This window comes from Mastigoproctus giganteus, chromosome 5 (genome assembly GCF_048544385.1).
Source record: "Mastigoproctus giganteus isolate SK-2022 chromosome 5, ASM4854438v1, whole genome shotgun sequence".
NCBI lineage: Eukaryota > Metazoa > Arthropoda > Arachnida > Uropygi > Thelyphonidae > Mastigoproctus > Mastigoproctus giganteus.
Window position 1 is genome coordinate 9,084,779 of NC_143579.1, and position 16,882 is coordinate 9,101,660.

General features: G+C 39.0%; 1 protein-coding gene across 1 annotated transcript in view; it reads right to left on the minus strand.

The window, feature by feature from the left end:
- Positions 1 to 16,882, minus strand: part of LOC150085160 (uncharacterized) — a 134,796-nt gene that overhangs the window by 26,358 nt on the left and 91,556 nt on the right. Inside the window, exon 2 of the mRNA XM_090373897.1 lies at positions 9,902 to 10,009. Within this exon, the coding sequence (XP_090230023.1) occupies positions 9,902 to 10,009 (108 nt within the window). The remainder of the gene's footprint in view (positions 1 to 9,901; positions 10,010 to 16,882) is intronic.

A 16,882-nucleotide genomic window follows, 5' to 3' on the forward strand; every position in this document is an offset into this window, starting at 1 on the left:
TACTATTAAAGCGGATTTTAAATCTGTGATTATAAAGCTGTCCCGGATTTACAGTAATGATGCAACACCAGCTCCTTGAATAAGTCTTAAAGCAAATAAAAACAAACACAACTGAAACTCTCATCTTCTTCCCCAGTTTACTTCTTCTTCTTCTTATTTTTTATTTTATTTTTTTTTGTTTTGTTTTTTCCTTCTTCTTGCAACAGGGCGATTCTGGTAAAGAAAGTTGAGATAACAGTGGGTGTGTCAGAGGAGAGTGAGACATGAAGACGATGGGCTATAATTTGTTTTCCTAGCTATTTTTTATTTCCTCTGCAAGTTTACACACGGAACAAAAGTTTGGGTCAAAAGGTTCTCAACCCTAACTCAGCGATGATTAAAAAAATTTAAATGAAACTTTAAAAAACTTTTATTAACAGACCAAAAGCATAAATAGCAATCGAAATTCAATATAACTATCTTTTGCTTTGATACTGCCTTCAAACGTTCTTCCAAGAATTTCTCGATTCAGCTTCTCCTCCTCTTCAGAGCAGCTAAATATCTGTGATAAATAAAACTTGTACTTTTCTCCTCACAGAAACTGGACTATGCTCTTAGGGCACACCCTAATGTAATCAACTGGTGCTTCATAGAGAGTAGGCGAGTGTTGTTGTTGGAGGTTTTACGGTGAAACAGTAGGCGCGTGGATTCAGATCTGATAAGCACGAAGACCATTTTGTATTGATGAATACTCGAAAATCTCGTGGCACCATTGCTTTGTAAGATGACGTCGTGTCTTATTAAAAGGTCCAGTGTCGAAATGCTGCGACCAAGGAAGAAGCGCATCCCGCCTTGGTTGTTGTTGCTGTTGTGTTGTAGTAGGGGTTTTAGGAGCATCAGCGACTATGGTCATATTTCTTCTTGTGTATTGTCTGTAAACTGCATGTGATCTGAGGTCCAGTTTCTGCTATGCTGGATGAAAAACCAGAGTTTCCGGGAGGAAAACCATGCTACCCTCGCCTGAGACCAACTAACTTTGACGTTGTTAAAAAGGCCTATAAAATTCTTCAATGGGACTTGAACTCAGGTCTTTTCCACCTGATGTGGAAAAGACCTGAAAGGACGGCGATCCTACCAACTGTACTACCCACGAGGGCCTAAAACACAAACTATAATGTATTTTAGGATTTTTTTATTAAGGCATTGAAAAATTTGCAGCAAAAATATTGAAATGATTAATATTAACACCTATATTGAATTTTCATACAAAAATTCAATTCTGGCGATTAATTTTATAATAGAGCTTGATTAACATTATTCTAAGCAATTTGTAAGATTTCCCATAAATTTTATGAAGCTGGGCAGACTTCACGGACTTGTCTGGATGATCCCATAAAGCTCTATTGGGCTTAAGCCAGGCGATTGGGGCAGCCACACCATAATTTGCAATACCCTCTCCTGTTCTTTAGTTTCTAGCAAGTCTCTGCACAGTTTAGAGATGTACTTCGGGTCATTGTCTTTTTGTAATATAAAATTTCTTCCACAAATTTGAAGTTCAGAGGATTATGTTCAAGAATGTTTTATAGCCTTCTCTTCTTAAAATTCTTTCAATTCTGATGACGTCACCCACTCCAGAAAAACAGAAGCAACCCCAGGTCGTGGTAGAACTACCCCACCATGCTTGGCTGTAGGCACTAAACAATGTGGCACCATTTTTAATTCAGTTGATTGGTTCCCATAAACTCTATGCTTGTATCCAAAAATTTCAAATTTGGATTTATCAGTCCACAGTACGTTTTTTCACTCTGCAATTATCCAATGTTGATGGTTCTCAGCCCAAGCCAACCATGAAGTCCCTTGTTTAAGACGAAGTTTTACAGTGGATGTGGACAAGTGAGTTTGTCTGTTCCTATTGAACTCAGCTCAGATTTCAGGTGCAGTAAGTCGTCGATTACGTTTAGAAATTAGTGAATCGTCCTAGAAGTCGTCCTGATCGAGGTTTGTCCTTTAAACTGCCAGTCTTCTTGAATCGTTGAATGGTAGTTTGTATTCTTTTAAATGAAACACCTAGTTTTTTTACAATGCTTTTCATGGAATAAATTTCTTTATGTAGAGTTATGACTGCACTTCTTTTTTTTAACACTCAGTTCGTTATTTCTTGCCATGTTTATCACGAAAAACACAAAACTTGCACAAACACCCTGTCTGAATGACGATTTTTTTTATAAGGTCCCTCTTATTCCTTGATTTATATTATTGCAAAACATCCCCCACCCCGAAGAATCATGTACAATCCAGATTTGATTACTGAAGTGTCCATATGATTCATGAATTGAGGTTCATTGAAAGTTCAGGCGCACCATTAGCCTGCTGCCGTGGTACAGCTAATCCAAATTATTTGAATCCAGCGTTGGCTGAAAAATGTATGGTATTCACACAGCATATAAACATGATGCTTTGGTCATTTTAATAGGAAATGACTCTCACCCGATTTCTAGTGAACATATGGTAATGATGGAAAAGATTATTATAACTGTCTTACACTCTTCCCCTACCCTCATGTGGGTAGCACGACTGCGATATCTAAAGTGGTTTGCTCACCGTATAAATATCGTGGCAAAAATGAATTATTTGCTCACATTATCGCACTGTTTACACCTCCTGTACGGTTCTTCTCGTGCGTACAGCCATGACCACCATCGTCATCGGGAGAAAGTTGGAAAAACGCTATAAAAATCTGGCCGAGAACAATAAATGGCAGTGTAGAAAAGTACGTTTTATCAAGAAAGTGGTTCAATTTCTGCATGGAGTATTCTCTCTCCTCCTCCAATATTCACTCATTTCATAAAATATTTACGAAAACGGTGGCGAGGCTGTAATCCATCATCCCAATGCGCTACTGGATATGACACAAATGCTAGCAGAGAGTATCTACGCTTCATCGTAGTTGATGAATCTCGTCCTCGAACATGGAATGCAAAATTTCCAAAATAAATGAAGACTTTTCAATCAAGCTTCTACTTTACAGAAAGATTCGAAAACAGAAAAGAAAGTACACAAAAATAGCCAAATAGAAGCACGTATTGACAGTTTTATATCTTTTTCTTATATTGGACTAAATGAGAAAATTTTTCAGAAAGTATGAGAATTTTCTTGTAGTTATGGGCGAAATGTCAACTGGAAACAGTCATTAATTCTCATCTCTTGCTGAGCCCAGCAGCTCCAGTTTATAAATAGGTCAGACTACTCGTTAAGGAAGTGCAACTCTTTCATGATGGCCATCATTCTTTGAACTTTTCTCTCCCAAGAGTGTGGTTAATTCACGATTTCTTCTTGTCCAAATGTTTCTTCAGATGAAATACCTTTCACTCTAAGGATGTCTAACGTTCTTTGATGACAAATGTTAATTGAGATGCAGGTCACGACGAATGTGTCAATGAAAGTATTTCAGGGGAGGGATGGAGTGAGTGAGTGAGCAACTCTTCAAAGGGCAAATAAACCCAGATAGATGAAATTATACAAAGAGCAAAAAGCGTCTTCTGTACAACAAGAACTATTCTCAAAGAATTTCCTGTCACATTCATCTCTCCGCGCTCATCTTGTAACCTTAGATATGTCAGGCGACCAAACATCGCGCTAATAGTTGTAGAAACTCGAACACTGTACTCTGTCTTTGGTGTTGCGCCTTGTTGCACACAACTGGATTCGCACAGCATTCCCGTAATTGCGAACGTTGTTAGACTCATAAAAACCAGCAAATTAAGGAGAGCTGAACCGGAAAAGAAAAGCGCTATTTCTACACGGAATTTGACTCGATCCGAGCTACGTTTACAATGGCAAATTTCCGATGATTTTTCAGGAATGTTTATTTCGATTTGTAGACATTATAACCGGAAGGAAACCCAGACCGTGACCATTTGTCGACAGATCCTCTTTTGTAGAGTGGAAGAGGGGGGAGTAGAAGGAAAAGAATGCAAATTATTTCAGCAGGGAATAAGAAGATAGTGCACAATTCCTCCAGCTTCTCGCTAATCTAAACAGAGAAAATGAACGTTGATATGATTCCCCCAAGAGAAGCTTATTGATAGATCACACTGAGATAACATACCAGAACAAATTCCGAAATTATCGAGGCAGTAGCCATCCGGGAATAATACAGCAAGGGTAACGCATGTAGAGTTTCATCATCCCCACCTGTGCTACGTGAACGGCTCCAATTTGTGTGAATAAATAATCTGTAATCCTATTATAGAAACTGTCTAATTAGATGCGGACAGTTTGAAGGCAATTTTGATCCAAAAAAATTACACGGGCACACATCAGCGATTATCAAGGAATGATATCAGTGAAGAGAGACCCATCAGTAGACACCTTTTAAAACTTAAAAAAAAAATCCCTTCACCATTTATTTTAATCATTCTTGTATCTGCAATTTATTCCATTTTATTATGAATTGGTGTCATTATGCAACGAATTTAATAACAGTCCACGCTCCACCAGTCATATCAGGAAGTCATTACCGAATGAAAGAGAGGTTCACCAGTATTACAATTTGCAGGCTTGTGTGATCTGTAGAATTGACACTTGCAAATGCAGTTTCTTTTTTAATATCATGTACGATTTTCTACAAATTGTGAAAAAGGAAAATATAATTTTACTTATATTCTAAATTTTATTTAATTCATCCAAAAAACATATTAATCCAAATGTGAATGTTATGGAGATTCACCAGATTTCTTAGGTGCTCGATTAGCCTGTTTTCCAGACAAAAAAAAAAACCAAGTTTCTGGGAGAAAAAACCATGATACCCTCGCCTGAGACCGATTAACTCAGCCACGTTGGAAAAAAGGCCCATAACAATTTCTCAACACATCGTCCACTGGACTCGAACTCAAATCTTTTCTACCCGGTTTTATGTATTACGAAAGATACCTTTTTCAAAATATCAGCCAGTAATTTATATTTCACCTTCCCTCGTGTCTTCTTTCCATCTTCTTTATATATTTTTTAAAAATAATATTTTGAGAATATTTTCAATGATACTCGGATGTCGAAACATCCGAGTTTCCCGAGGGGAAACCTCACGGGATTTGAGCCCGGGTCTTTACCACCTGGTGTGGGAAGGACTGATTATAACCACTGTGCCACCTTCGCGGACTGTCCATTTATGTACTACTGTACTGCTATCTTGAGTGGCGCATTCTGAAAGCTTCTTGAAAGTTCACGGTCATATTAAAAAAAAATGGGTAACCAGGGGTCGCCAAACTTGTAATAATTAAAACTGGCACATAATGTGATGGAGAAAAATGGATATTATTTTTGAACTCAGCGTACACTAATTATTGAAGGCTACATATAATTAGCCGGGTGCACAGAACTAATATGGCTGTGATAATAGATTTCGGATTGTAGGTATTACGCAGACTGCCATTTCCAGTGCATTAACAGAGGCAGGACGGACGTGAAGGACACCGTCTGTCTGAAAAGTACCCTTGGGGGTAGTACAGTGACCAAGATGGCTTTTATTCCACGCCAACATGCAATCGGCTTGGATTCAAATCCCGGCAGAGCATCCCTGAGTTTCAGAGTTTCTCGTCAAACAACAAACAATAATTTGCGGGCAAATATACTTTCAGGAGTAGCACTTATGGCCAAAGAATGCCCAAAATTTCCTCTCTTACAAATCTGGACAGTGGCCAAAGCCGAGGGTACAGTACACATGCGTTTGAGCTGACCGTAGTTCAGCTCAAACGCATGTGTACTGTACCCTCTGTAGCTTGTAAATTCCTCTGATCTTATGTGGAATAAACAGAACATAACATAAACAGAAATTTTATTTATTTCCTTCTGCTTCTATTCGTTCGACCTCAAAACAGACGTGAAATCCGAGTTGATCGAACACATGCTTAGCACCAGCAGAAACACCCCTCCCCAAAGAAGCAAATCGCAGATTTAGCATTTAATCAGAGATTAGCAGCTGTTGCAAATAAACACGGGAGTGCACATCTGCAGTCGCAGTTTGGGCACAAGGTCTGGGAGGAGCCAGCTGCCTTACGAAGGTCAGCTGTAGACTGACAAGGACGCTCCGGTGTACGGACAGTGCCCTGCATGGCATATTTCGGTGAACCAAGACGGAGGAGAGCGTCATGGTGCCAACGATGTCTTTCAAGCAGAACGTGGCGGTGAATGTGTTACCTCGGTGTGCTGAAGTGGCCAATTTCCCGCATTCAGTTTCCCCGCATTCTTCACTTTCTCCCACGTCCGTCTCTGTCGGCCAACTCTTTCATACCTCACACTATGGTAGAGTAAGCACGAGGAGAAACACGTGTTACTCTTTTCTTTTCGCCTTTGTGTGGAGCTTTGTAACCTGTTAAAGCGAACAATATTTTGCAGGGTGTCTTGTTCACTAAACTGGCATCCTGCCAGAAGCAGTCATGGCCATAATGGAAACTTCACATCAGTCGTGAATGGATATTTATTTTTTAGTAACCATTTTTCAATTCCATGTAATGGAACTTTTGGTAAATGGGGTTGTCAGTGTCACTTTGTCAAATACAGTGTCCGGCGTTAGATTTCGCCGGACACTGTATTTGACGTATTTCTGGCTTTTCAAATGTACTTTTAATCCCATGAATAATCAAGTTTAATTAGGCGTAAATCGAAATCTGTAATCGGTAACTTAATATGCGAGGCGTGGCCCTCTCGCCTCAAACACCTCCTCAATAGCTTTCGTGATAGACGCCTGATTTCTTTCTGATAAGCGATGAGTATGCGGGAAGGCCAAATTCCAATTATCATCCCGTTGCTTTTCACGTATCTGGCAAAAAGGAGTTTCCAAATGCCTACATCAATGTTGATGTGTATACAACAGAACCATTTATGCCTTCTTGCTTATTATTCAAAATTCAGAAGAATCCAGCGAAAAGTCCATGAAATATATGTTAATATTTTCAGTGTATCACTTTCTTTTTGGTATAATCGCTGTCCTTCAACCGGGTGGAAAAAAGCCGAATTCGAATCCCTTCAAAGGCGCGAAGGATTTTTATGGGTCGTTCTCGATGTTAACTTAGTCTCAGGAGAGGATAGCGTCGATTTTTCTCCCGGAAACTCGTATTTTTCGTCCAGCAAACAGCAAATCGATCTCAGAACACACGCAATTTATAGATATAAAATCTTTATCGCATTGCAATAATACGACCCTTCTAAGTTTCTTGGAATTTGTCAACATTATGGTAATTACGACTATTACATAAGTACAAAGCAATATCAAATCACAGAAATTTAGAAATAGGTAACTACAGATAATGAACACTTTCCAACTGGATATCCGGTGATATCTCACGATGGCGTAAATCTTTTGCCCTACAGTTAATCTTGCAATGACATCTTTTTGTTACGAGTACGTAAATATGGCGCAAAATGGTCCAGTTGTGCTGATGTGCCTAAATCTCAACAATGATCCCAATTTTTTATTCCTAAGATAAATCACCATGCTGTCACGCTTTGATCACGAATAATAAAATGAATTTTTTTCTTATTCGTTTTCTTGGCTCCATCTCAAGGAACATGAAGAGTAAATGGAAAAATAATGAGGTCTGAAGGCATTTAATTCGAGATTTCGAGTCATTCGTATTGGGATCATGCAATTCGTTGCAAGACAATTTGTTGTAGGATAGTTGGGTGCATCGACAGCTCACATGTATGCGACAATTCGGTGCATACGCTGAGTTGTTTCAGAGACCAAAAGTAGAGATTGTAAGCCATAAAGTTGTTGTAGTAGTGGGGTTTTAGGAGATCAGAGAATATTGTTCCGTATATACTGTCTGGAAATTTGGTATGTTCTGTGGTCGATTTTCTCTTTTCTGGTCGAAAAACCCGAATCTCCAGGAGAAAAAAACTATGCTGCTTTCGCTTGAGATCGACTAACTCGGCCAGTTGTGAAAAAGGCCCATAAAACTTCCTCACGCCATCGACGGGACTCGAACTCGAGTTTTTCCACCCGGTGGGGAGAACGGCGATAATACCAACTGTGCTACCCACTAGGGTGTAAGACAAAGTCTTGCAAATATATTTTTCTTGGTAAGAATAGAGCGTGAAGGTAAAGAACTTAAGGAATAAAGAACACATCATTATGGAAATATTTCCATTAATGGGAGTAGGCCTGGCGGTAGAGCACTTAAGGAATATGGAAAGAACGGTGTGATCAGGTGCGGAAATACATTAAAATTAAAAGCTTCGGAACAATAGACAAAGTAGCAGAGTCCTTTGAGCGTTTAAATCTGGGACACAGAGAGCTATACAAGGAAAGAAAGGTAAATTTAAAAGGCGCTCAGGGAAGTAGTCAGCACAATAATTTAATCGGTATATTATACCGCTACTTCAAAACGCGACATTAGGGCATTTTGGAGAAGGGCACCGGTATGCAGGAGCTTCAAAAGTATGGTCAGCAGGTGATCTAGAGGTAAAAGATGAAAACGTTCAGTTGTGTGGAAAAAACAGAACGTGATTTACTGACATATGGGAAGAGTGAGTTTAGAAAATAACACCGTGATTGGGTCAGGTTTAAATTGGATGGGAGGAGATAAGAAAATGAGAAGAACATAAATAAGATTTTCGAGCCGAAAAGGGGGTAGTTGTTGTAGTTCGGAGTTCAGCTTTGGGAAAGTCCCGCCATGCAGTGAAGATTTCCCAGGCTGTTTAGTAGCGTGTGAGGGGGGGGGGAGGGCGAGAAGTTGACTGAGCGTTAGAAGAGAGAAAGTATTGAAAAGAGTAAAGTAAAATGATACCTGTCTTCTCCAGTTACTAAACAGTAACGTTTTTAGGGAAAGATTAATTTATCTGTCGTCGGGCATGTTCCTGTGCTACAAGTTGATCCGGAAGTTGAGTAACAGGCCAGTCAAATTTTTCCCCTGGCTTCTACTGCTGCAATGGTAATTTCCTTCAGCATCATCAGAGAACTGTTCCCGAAATAAGACAGTACTGGAAGAGCCACATGGCAGACTTGAACTAAGAGGAGGGACATCAACGCACTTCGTGGAAGGAACCCGCAGAAAGAAACCCCAGAAAGTAACTCCTCTGAACTATGATGTACTGGAAAGGGTGTTTAGATAAAACTGTAGAATATTTTAGAGTAAGATTGAAGTTGAGGCAATTACGAGAAATATAAGGAAATGTTTAGTAGTTTATTGGTTCAAGTTGTAAAGAGAATTGATATTGCTGTTTAAGAAAAATTTAAAGAATTGATTAGTGTTAAGTTAGTTTATGGATAAAATTGTGTCGAGCCTTTTGTACTGAGGCTTGATGCGATATTTTATTAAGTGGATGTACCGTCGAATACACTTGGCCATGATTCGAATCCACTTGATCACAAAATTCAGTTGGCGATAAGGGTCTTGCCAAATGGCCAGCTGTAAACTTTTCTGATCTCTGTGGTTGTGCCGGAGGTTAAACAACACACAAAGAAACATTAAAGACGGCAGCTGCTTTTCTCTTCGATACAGTTGGGTGATAGGGCAGTCGAAATTAGCCCAAAGGCAACTGGAGCGTGATGGGAGAGCATACTGGTTTCTCAAAAAGTAAACACAATTTTCAAATTTCTTTAATGTATCAGCAACTATTTTCAATTTTTTTTATTAATTAGGCATATATAATTATTATCATGAAATCCAGTTAACACATTTACAAAGGTAAATAAAGTTGCAAGATCATCCGTGCAAACATTTCAATTAAGTTTAAGTTTATTGTTGCATTCTAATTTTAAAACGCTGTTATGTATATCATTAAAATTTCAACATGAACGCTGACAAAGAGGAGAGTTAAATATCGTAAGTCAGTTTGTTGTTATAAAATAAAAATAAATATTTATGACAGTTAAGTAAAATAAACAATAACGAAGTGTATTTGATAGACGTGCTCCACTTACCCTTACAAAGATGAGAACTTTGGTGTCTCCAATTCGATATTTGCCTTCAGCCACCCTGATCATTGGAAACTGGGACGGACACGTGCACCGACTCAGCAGCTCCACAACCTATAAAATTAAAAAAGAACATCTTTAAGGATGTTTCCGGCACTATGAAAAATGGCTTCGAAGCCTCAGTAAATAAATGAACAAAACAAAGCGGGACTGCAATTACTGAAAGAGTAAAAGTACGAACGGAACATGTGAGCAAGAGAAACTGCCAACTGTGCAAATGAAGGTGCTGTAATGTTGTGACAGGATGTTTACGAGTTCACTTGAGCTGTCGTTTCAAGTACAAAATATATAAAACACTGCGTGAGACAAAGTCAATATATCTGTGGGCCCCATATTGCCCATTTATTCCTCCACAGTAACAAATCAGCGCACGGCAACAAACATAATATCCAGTACGTCGTTGTTGTTGTTATTTGGTTTTTAGGAGCATTAGCAACTAAGGCCATATTGCTCCGGGATATGCGGTGGTCATTCCCTGACCTTCCCGCATCCCCCGTATTTGGTGGTAACGGGCTCGAACCCCGGTCTAATCAAGAAGCGTGTGCTGCGCACTGCTGCTCCTTCCCACCTGGCTACGGAGGCGCCTTCCAGTACGTCAACTACAATACAAAATATATGAACAGTCTATGTAATATATATTAAATAAATAATAATTGCAACATTTCAATCCGATTTTAATGAAATTTGGAAATGCTAGCATTCCAACTGAGACAAACATTGAATTTCATGAAAATTCATCCAATAGGAGCCTAGTTATTCCATGAGGACCGACGAACGGACACGGTGAAGACAATAGGTGCATTATGCATTTATTCTAACACGCCTAAATATGAGTTAAGCCTACCCTATAATAAATGAGAGCTATTCACTCTCTCTCTCTCACTCTCCCTCTCTCTCAAAAATGAACTGTGACATTTTAAAGGAAAAACTGCACTAATCACGGCAGCCATCTTGGTATCGTTTCTGGAGAAGAATGGAGTACTTCTACAGTTAGTAGAAACGAAACCCTAATTGATGAGAAATGAGCTTTTCGCTCGTCTCTCATCACTTGGGTTGATCGTGGACGGGATTTCAAAGAGTGGAGGATACTTTAAATAACAATAATAATATAACCAGGATGATTGAACAGGTTTTCTTCAAGGTGAATTTAGTAAGTTTCCTCTAAGCTATTCTAGGATGGTTTTCGCAATAACAAACCAAATAAATAAAAATCTCATAAAATCAGGAGCGTAGAACTACTGAGGCTCTGCGTAGTTGGCAAGGATTTATTATTGGCCATAAACACTAAATAGCATGCAGTTTTTCCTAAATAGCATATAATTAACTGAAGTTAATACTCTGACATATCTACTTTTCTCCTCTTTGCGCAGAGATCATGCAGCATCAGTAGAGTGTGCTTGTAAATTGCGTGTATTCTGCTTTAAGGGATGAAAAACCAAGCAACAGTGGCCCGAGACCGACTAATACTATCACGAAGTGGAAAAGACCATCAAAGTATTCCCCATCTTCATACGGAGTATTTTTCAACTTCGGATTATGACAGGAATCAAACCAATACCGAATCACTCTGATGAAATGAAGTAGGTTATGGAAGAACCCTCAAGGAAGTAGAAACTGAAGCTAGTTTTAGGTCTTCAAATCCTACTTCGTGCTTACGAAACAAATGTAAGATACTGCAATGTATCAATATAAAATAGGAAAACAAACTAAAGTGATGGAATTCAAGATGAAATTTCGAATTTGCTTAACTAAAATGCTTACCTAAAATTTTAGATTTCAGGAAATCAAAATATAATTCAGGAGTAAATGAGAGTGTGGTTTGCAATATGTCAACTGGAACTGGAATGTAAGCAGATAAGATCTTGATATGTAACTGTCTTAAAATTCTAAAAAAGGCAGACTAAAAAAAAACTTGAAGAACCCAAAGTTAACATTGGATAACTAGAACCATGAATTACAGATAGGCGTGTTATTCATTTGTTCGATTTACACCATCGTTCATTCAAAAACCAGGTCGCTGCGAAGGTCGTATCACTTGCCCTGACCGAGAACCGGTCGAAGAATCGGTTCTAACAGTGCAATGAAAGAAAAACAAATCACGGAAAACACAATGCCAATTAGAAATAAAGGAAGGAACAGCATATTATGCAAAAAATACTCGATTGCTTAAAATAGTGTTCGAAATATTCCTCTTTTTTCAAAAATTTTCTATTTTCGAACAGATTCTCAGAACGTGTTTATTTTGATGCTGGTGATATACTCCCCAAATAAATTCTTATTATTCTATAACGATGGAAGTTTGTAAGTGCAAGTCCATACGTTCCAGAGGAGTGATTCACAAGCCCGATTATGGATTTAATCCTTATTTAAGCATCTGGAAGTGCCCAATAGTTCAAGGATACATTGTTCTTTATCTGCACCAAAATGCTAATTTGGTGACAAATGACAACGAACTGTTTCTGGTCAACATTTTAATTACGACAGTAAATTAGAAGACGAACATATCATTATACGTAATTTTAAGTGCAAATTCCAGATTTTCAATTGACTGGTTGTCGTTGTTGTTATGGGGGTTTGATGGCGCATAATGCGCCTTCATAATGCGCATAAAGCCAGCCATTGGCTTTTTATAGTAACTTGCGTTTAAAATCATTTTAAGCCATCATCTCATAAGGACGCTGATCCAACGTTGCCGGCAACTGAAAACCACCATGGTTTACATTCCCTGTGGTAAAGTATGTGTGTATGTTACGCACCAAAGCAATTGAAGCTAAGAGGTATCAGTATATTAACTACTTACAATTGTCTGTAATTGTAAGTGTTCTTCGATCGGACTATTTGGTGGAAGATATAAACTCAAGTTTCTGAGGGGAAAAAATCATACGGCCCCTGCCTGAGACAGACTAGCTCAGTCACGTTGTGAAAAAAGCCCATATTTTATGGGCTTACTCGCATTATTGACAGGATTCGAACTCAGGTTTTTTTCTTCCGGTATGGGAGGACTGCGAATATATCCATTATACCCACCGTGTCACTCACGAAGGCATTCCTTGTGATAGAACACTAGCTGAAGAGTGAAGGCAGGACAGTTGCAAGCTGAAATGACACGACGGTTTAGAACACTTAGTTCTTCCAGGCTATGTGTCTCAATGTCAGCTCACTTATCAGACACCCGTTGGCATTGAGAGTTAATTATCAAGTTGAGTTGAGAGATAGGTGAACAGGTCTGATATCTGGTTGGGAGGTTAAAACTCAAACCTTGAGGACAGGATGTAGATAATCTGTCGACTCCTTTAACTTTTCTCATTGTGTCTAGAAGCACTTGGTACAAAAAGATGCTGTCAACATTTTAGGAACAATTTCAAGAGGATGGGAAATCAAAGCGACCAGGATAAGAAGATCGTGTTTGCGTTAATGACAAGTCATAACAGCGGGTTGACATCATGAAAGTCGCTCAAGCTGGTTGCGGCCTTGGAGAGGACAAATTCAAGAACAGGTGCGAAGGCTAATTAGAGTAGTCGCTGTTCAGGCGGATAGCTGTCTGTATCCCAATTACCTCTACCCACAAGAGTTCCCGCCTCAATTAGCTTGCTAATATGACACTTCTTTGAGTCTCAATTAAGTTTGTGGACATATGACACTTGATTTGACGACAAGGACTCCAATGCCATCCTTCCAGTATCAGAAAAAGGATAACTATGATAAGTTGGTGATGATCTGCGATGGCGTCACCATCACCAGCTAACTTGGTAATTAGTTGTACACAATTCAACCCTTTGAATGATATTTTGATTTTGTCACATCGAGATGCTGTTCAAAAAGGTGAACTGTCTCCGCCAAAAGCTGCTCATTGACAGATTTATACCAGCTAAAGCACTTTTAAAATGATCCACTCTTTACTATACTAAATCTCGAAGTTAACTCGACAAACTTGCAATTGATGTCAGATAGAGACGATCAATTACTGCTTGGTTCTCTCAAGTGGGCGAGACTTGAACACTACCTTACAGTGAATTCAGATCTGGAAAATGGCACAAATTTAGATATAAAGCTGATGAATTTCTAAATTTCCCGCACTGCGACATTAAATATTACGGACTGCAATTAGTTACTTCTCAATTGCTGGTACAATTTTCATTCATCCCACTGACCCCCCCCCCCCCTTCCCGAGAGAACTTCAGAGAACCCTGAGTTTACCATTAAGCCCTTCTCTATGGAGTCAAAATCAAAGACCCTTGTACTCCTCTCTCTCCTGTTCAAGGCAATTCTATCCTTACAAAATAAACCACTTTTATTATGTAGGGCAGGCCAAGTTGAGGAAAACTTCACCATATGAGCTTGTCAGAATCCCACAAGGCCTTCACCATACAGTCCCTCCTATTAAGAGTGGGCAGAAACTGCAGACAAGAAAATTTTGACCTGCCTCATGGAATTTTTCCAGCACGACTTCGTATTTCTTAATAAGGCGTCAGTTCGTTTTTATTTTAAGTCAGTGGTTTCCAAACTTTTTCGGACACCGTCCTCTTCGTTCCATAAACTCATCCGCAGTGCCCCTACCCTATAAAAAGCATTATTCAAATTAGCGGTTTGCACAACCCACAAAGGAAGATAATAACACAATAAAATTCAAAACATTAACAATTAATTGCACATTTATTCAAAATCCAATTAACAGTTTTAGTTTAATTAATTAAACAAAATTGATGAACTTGATCAGTCATAGCAGCTTTTCAAAGTTTTATAGTTATTTAGCGAAAGTCTTAGATACCACATTTAGTAACTACTTTGCTGTTCAATAAAATTTTAATGCGATGGATGGACTTGATGAAATGATACTAGAGTCCCAATATCTGGTTTAAAGCCGTAATCTTTAATCACCAAGTTTAGTTATTTGGGGCAGATTTATTTGCTTGGAGAGAAGTTGGATGACCACACTAAAACCAGCATAAAATATTTATTTATAACTACTAACCAAACAAGCACAAACCTCCACCTACCACAGATGTACGGTAACTAATATTTAATAAAATCAATAGTTATTACCAATAATTGGCTATCTTGTGACAACTCTGAATCGTAAATACAAACAAAGCAACTAAAGGAAGCTTTGAAACAGTAAAACTGTAAATATGAAGGGAGAAAGGTGTTTCGCTCTAGGTTCTACTCTGGTCAATCCTAAATAAGCGATCAACTAAATAAGCGTTCAGAGAGGTCCGCCTCCTCCAGCGCCCTCCCTGCAGCCCTCTTGCCTCTCAAGGTAATCACACCGCCTTCCAGGGGGCCGCATCGCTCACTTTTTTTATTTATTATTATTATTATTATTATCTGTTTATTTCCATAAGGAAACCACCCCGGGACGGCAAAGTGCCAGGAGGGTGCTAAATACATATCAGGGTACGAGATACTACGTGCAGTGGGTTACATATACTGAACACGTCTCGTCCCGAAATATTATATACACATTTTATGTTTAATATATACAGTATTTACACATTAATGATTCTGTACATACATTATACAACTCATATATTTACAATTCACTAATAATTCCATCTATAACTTACATATTAACATACCTGTTACAGAAGGTATATTTTTCCAGTCAACAAATTATTATTGTTCTTAAAGCAGAAAGTTTCACTTTTATTCACAATTCTTTGGTACTTTGCAGCCGATTCATATTTCGGTAAGTCTGTACGAATCCTGGAAGATCTCTTTCCGGTACGTTGCATCCTCACACAGTTTTTCGGCATCTATGTGTAGTGAGTTAAATATTTTCGCTGCATTTGATGGGAAGAATCTTTGCAGGCTACTAAGATTGTTCAGGACTGAACGCAGTGGATTATTTACTTCTCCGCAACGTCTAGCAGTGGCACGCGGTTTAACTAGAATATTATCCAGGACTGGAGCATCTATTCTGCCTGTGAGCATTTGTGCGAGAGTGTGTATGTTTCTGTTAATTGTCCTCTGCATCCAGGGTGTGATGTTAAGGTTTGAGTAGAGAATGGCCCTTGAGATAGTAAAAGGGTGGCCAGCAACTCTGTTAAGCCATCGCAAGAACCAGTACTCGATCCCAAGGACGGACTTATAATGCGAATCTGGAGCTGAAGACCAGATTTGCGAGGCATACATTGCAATTGGCAGGACACACATTAAAATGTACTTGGTCGCTAGCTGAGGATCCCTAATTCCTACCAGTTCCTGTCTAGTAGCCCATAAAGCGGCGAATATTTTTGTCTTCATATGGGCGAAGTGTTGAGCAAAGGTGAGTCTGTCATCCCACTTAAGACCCAGGTCCAGGTGAGAGTGCACTTTTTCCACACTAGACCCGTTCACAGAGATCGAGATGTCATTTTTATTCTGCTTGCAAGTTATCGTCATTTGGGCAGACTTCTGTGCATTAATACGGAGCCCGATGCAATCCAGGTAGCTCTCAAATTCTCGGATTGTGCTATTTGCCATCTGACAAATACCTTCTGCTGATTCACGGTCTTTGGAAGTGATGAAGAATTTTACATCGTCAGCATATGTTATAAAATTGTAGTACCGTGCAAGAAACGGCTCCAGGGCGGCCGCGAAGAGAGTAGCCGAAAGAACTCCCCCTTGTGGCACTCCTTGCGAGATGGTAAAGCAAGATTGTAGCTTTTGGTGCTTAACAATAAGTTTTCTATGTTCTAGCAGGCTGGTTATTATAGTTAACAAATTTCCTCTTACATTAAAATAATTCTTTAAAATCGCAATGAGCGCTGGAATTGAGACCTTGTCGTAGGCTGCGGAGATATCCAAAAAAATAATATCAATTTGCTTTTTCTCATTTAGTGCTTTCTGCACGCGAAAAAGGGTTTCCAGTAAGTTTGTTATTGTTGATCTACCCGAAATAACTGAGTGCAAATGTGGTGGTCTATGGCTGAAGCAGTGTTGATTGAT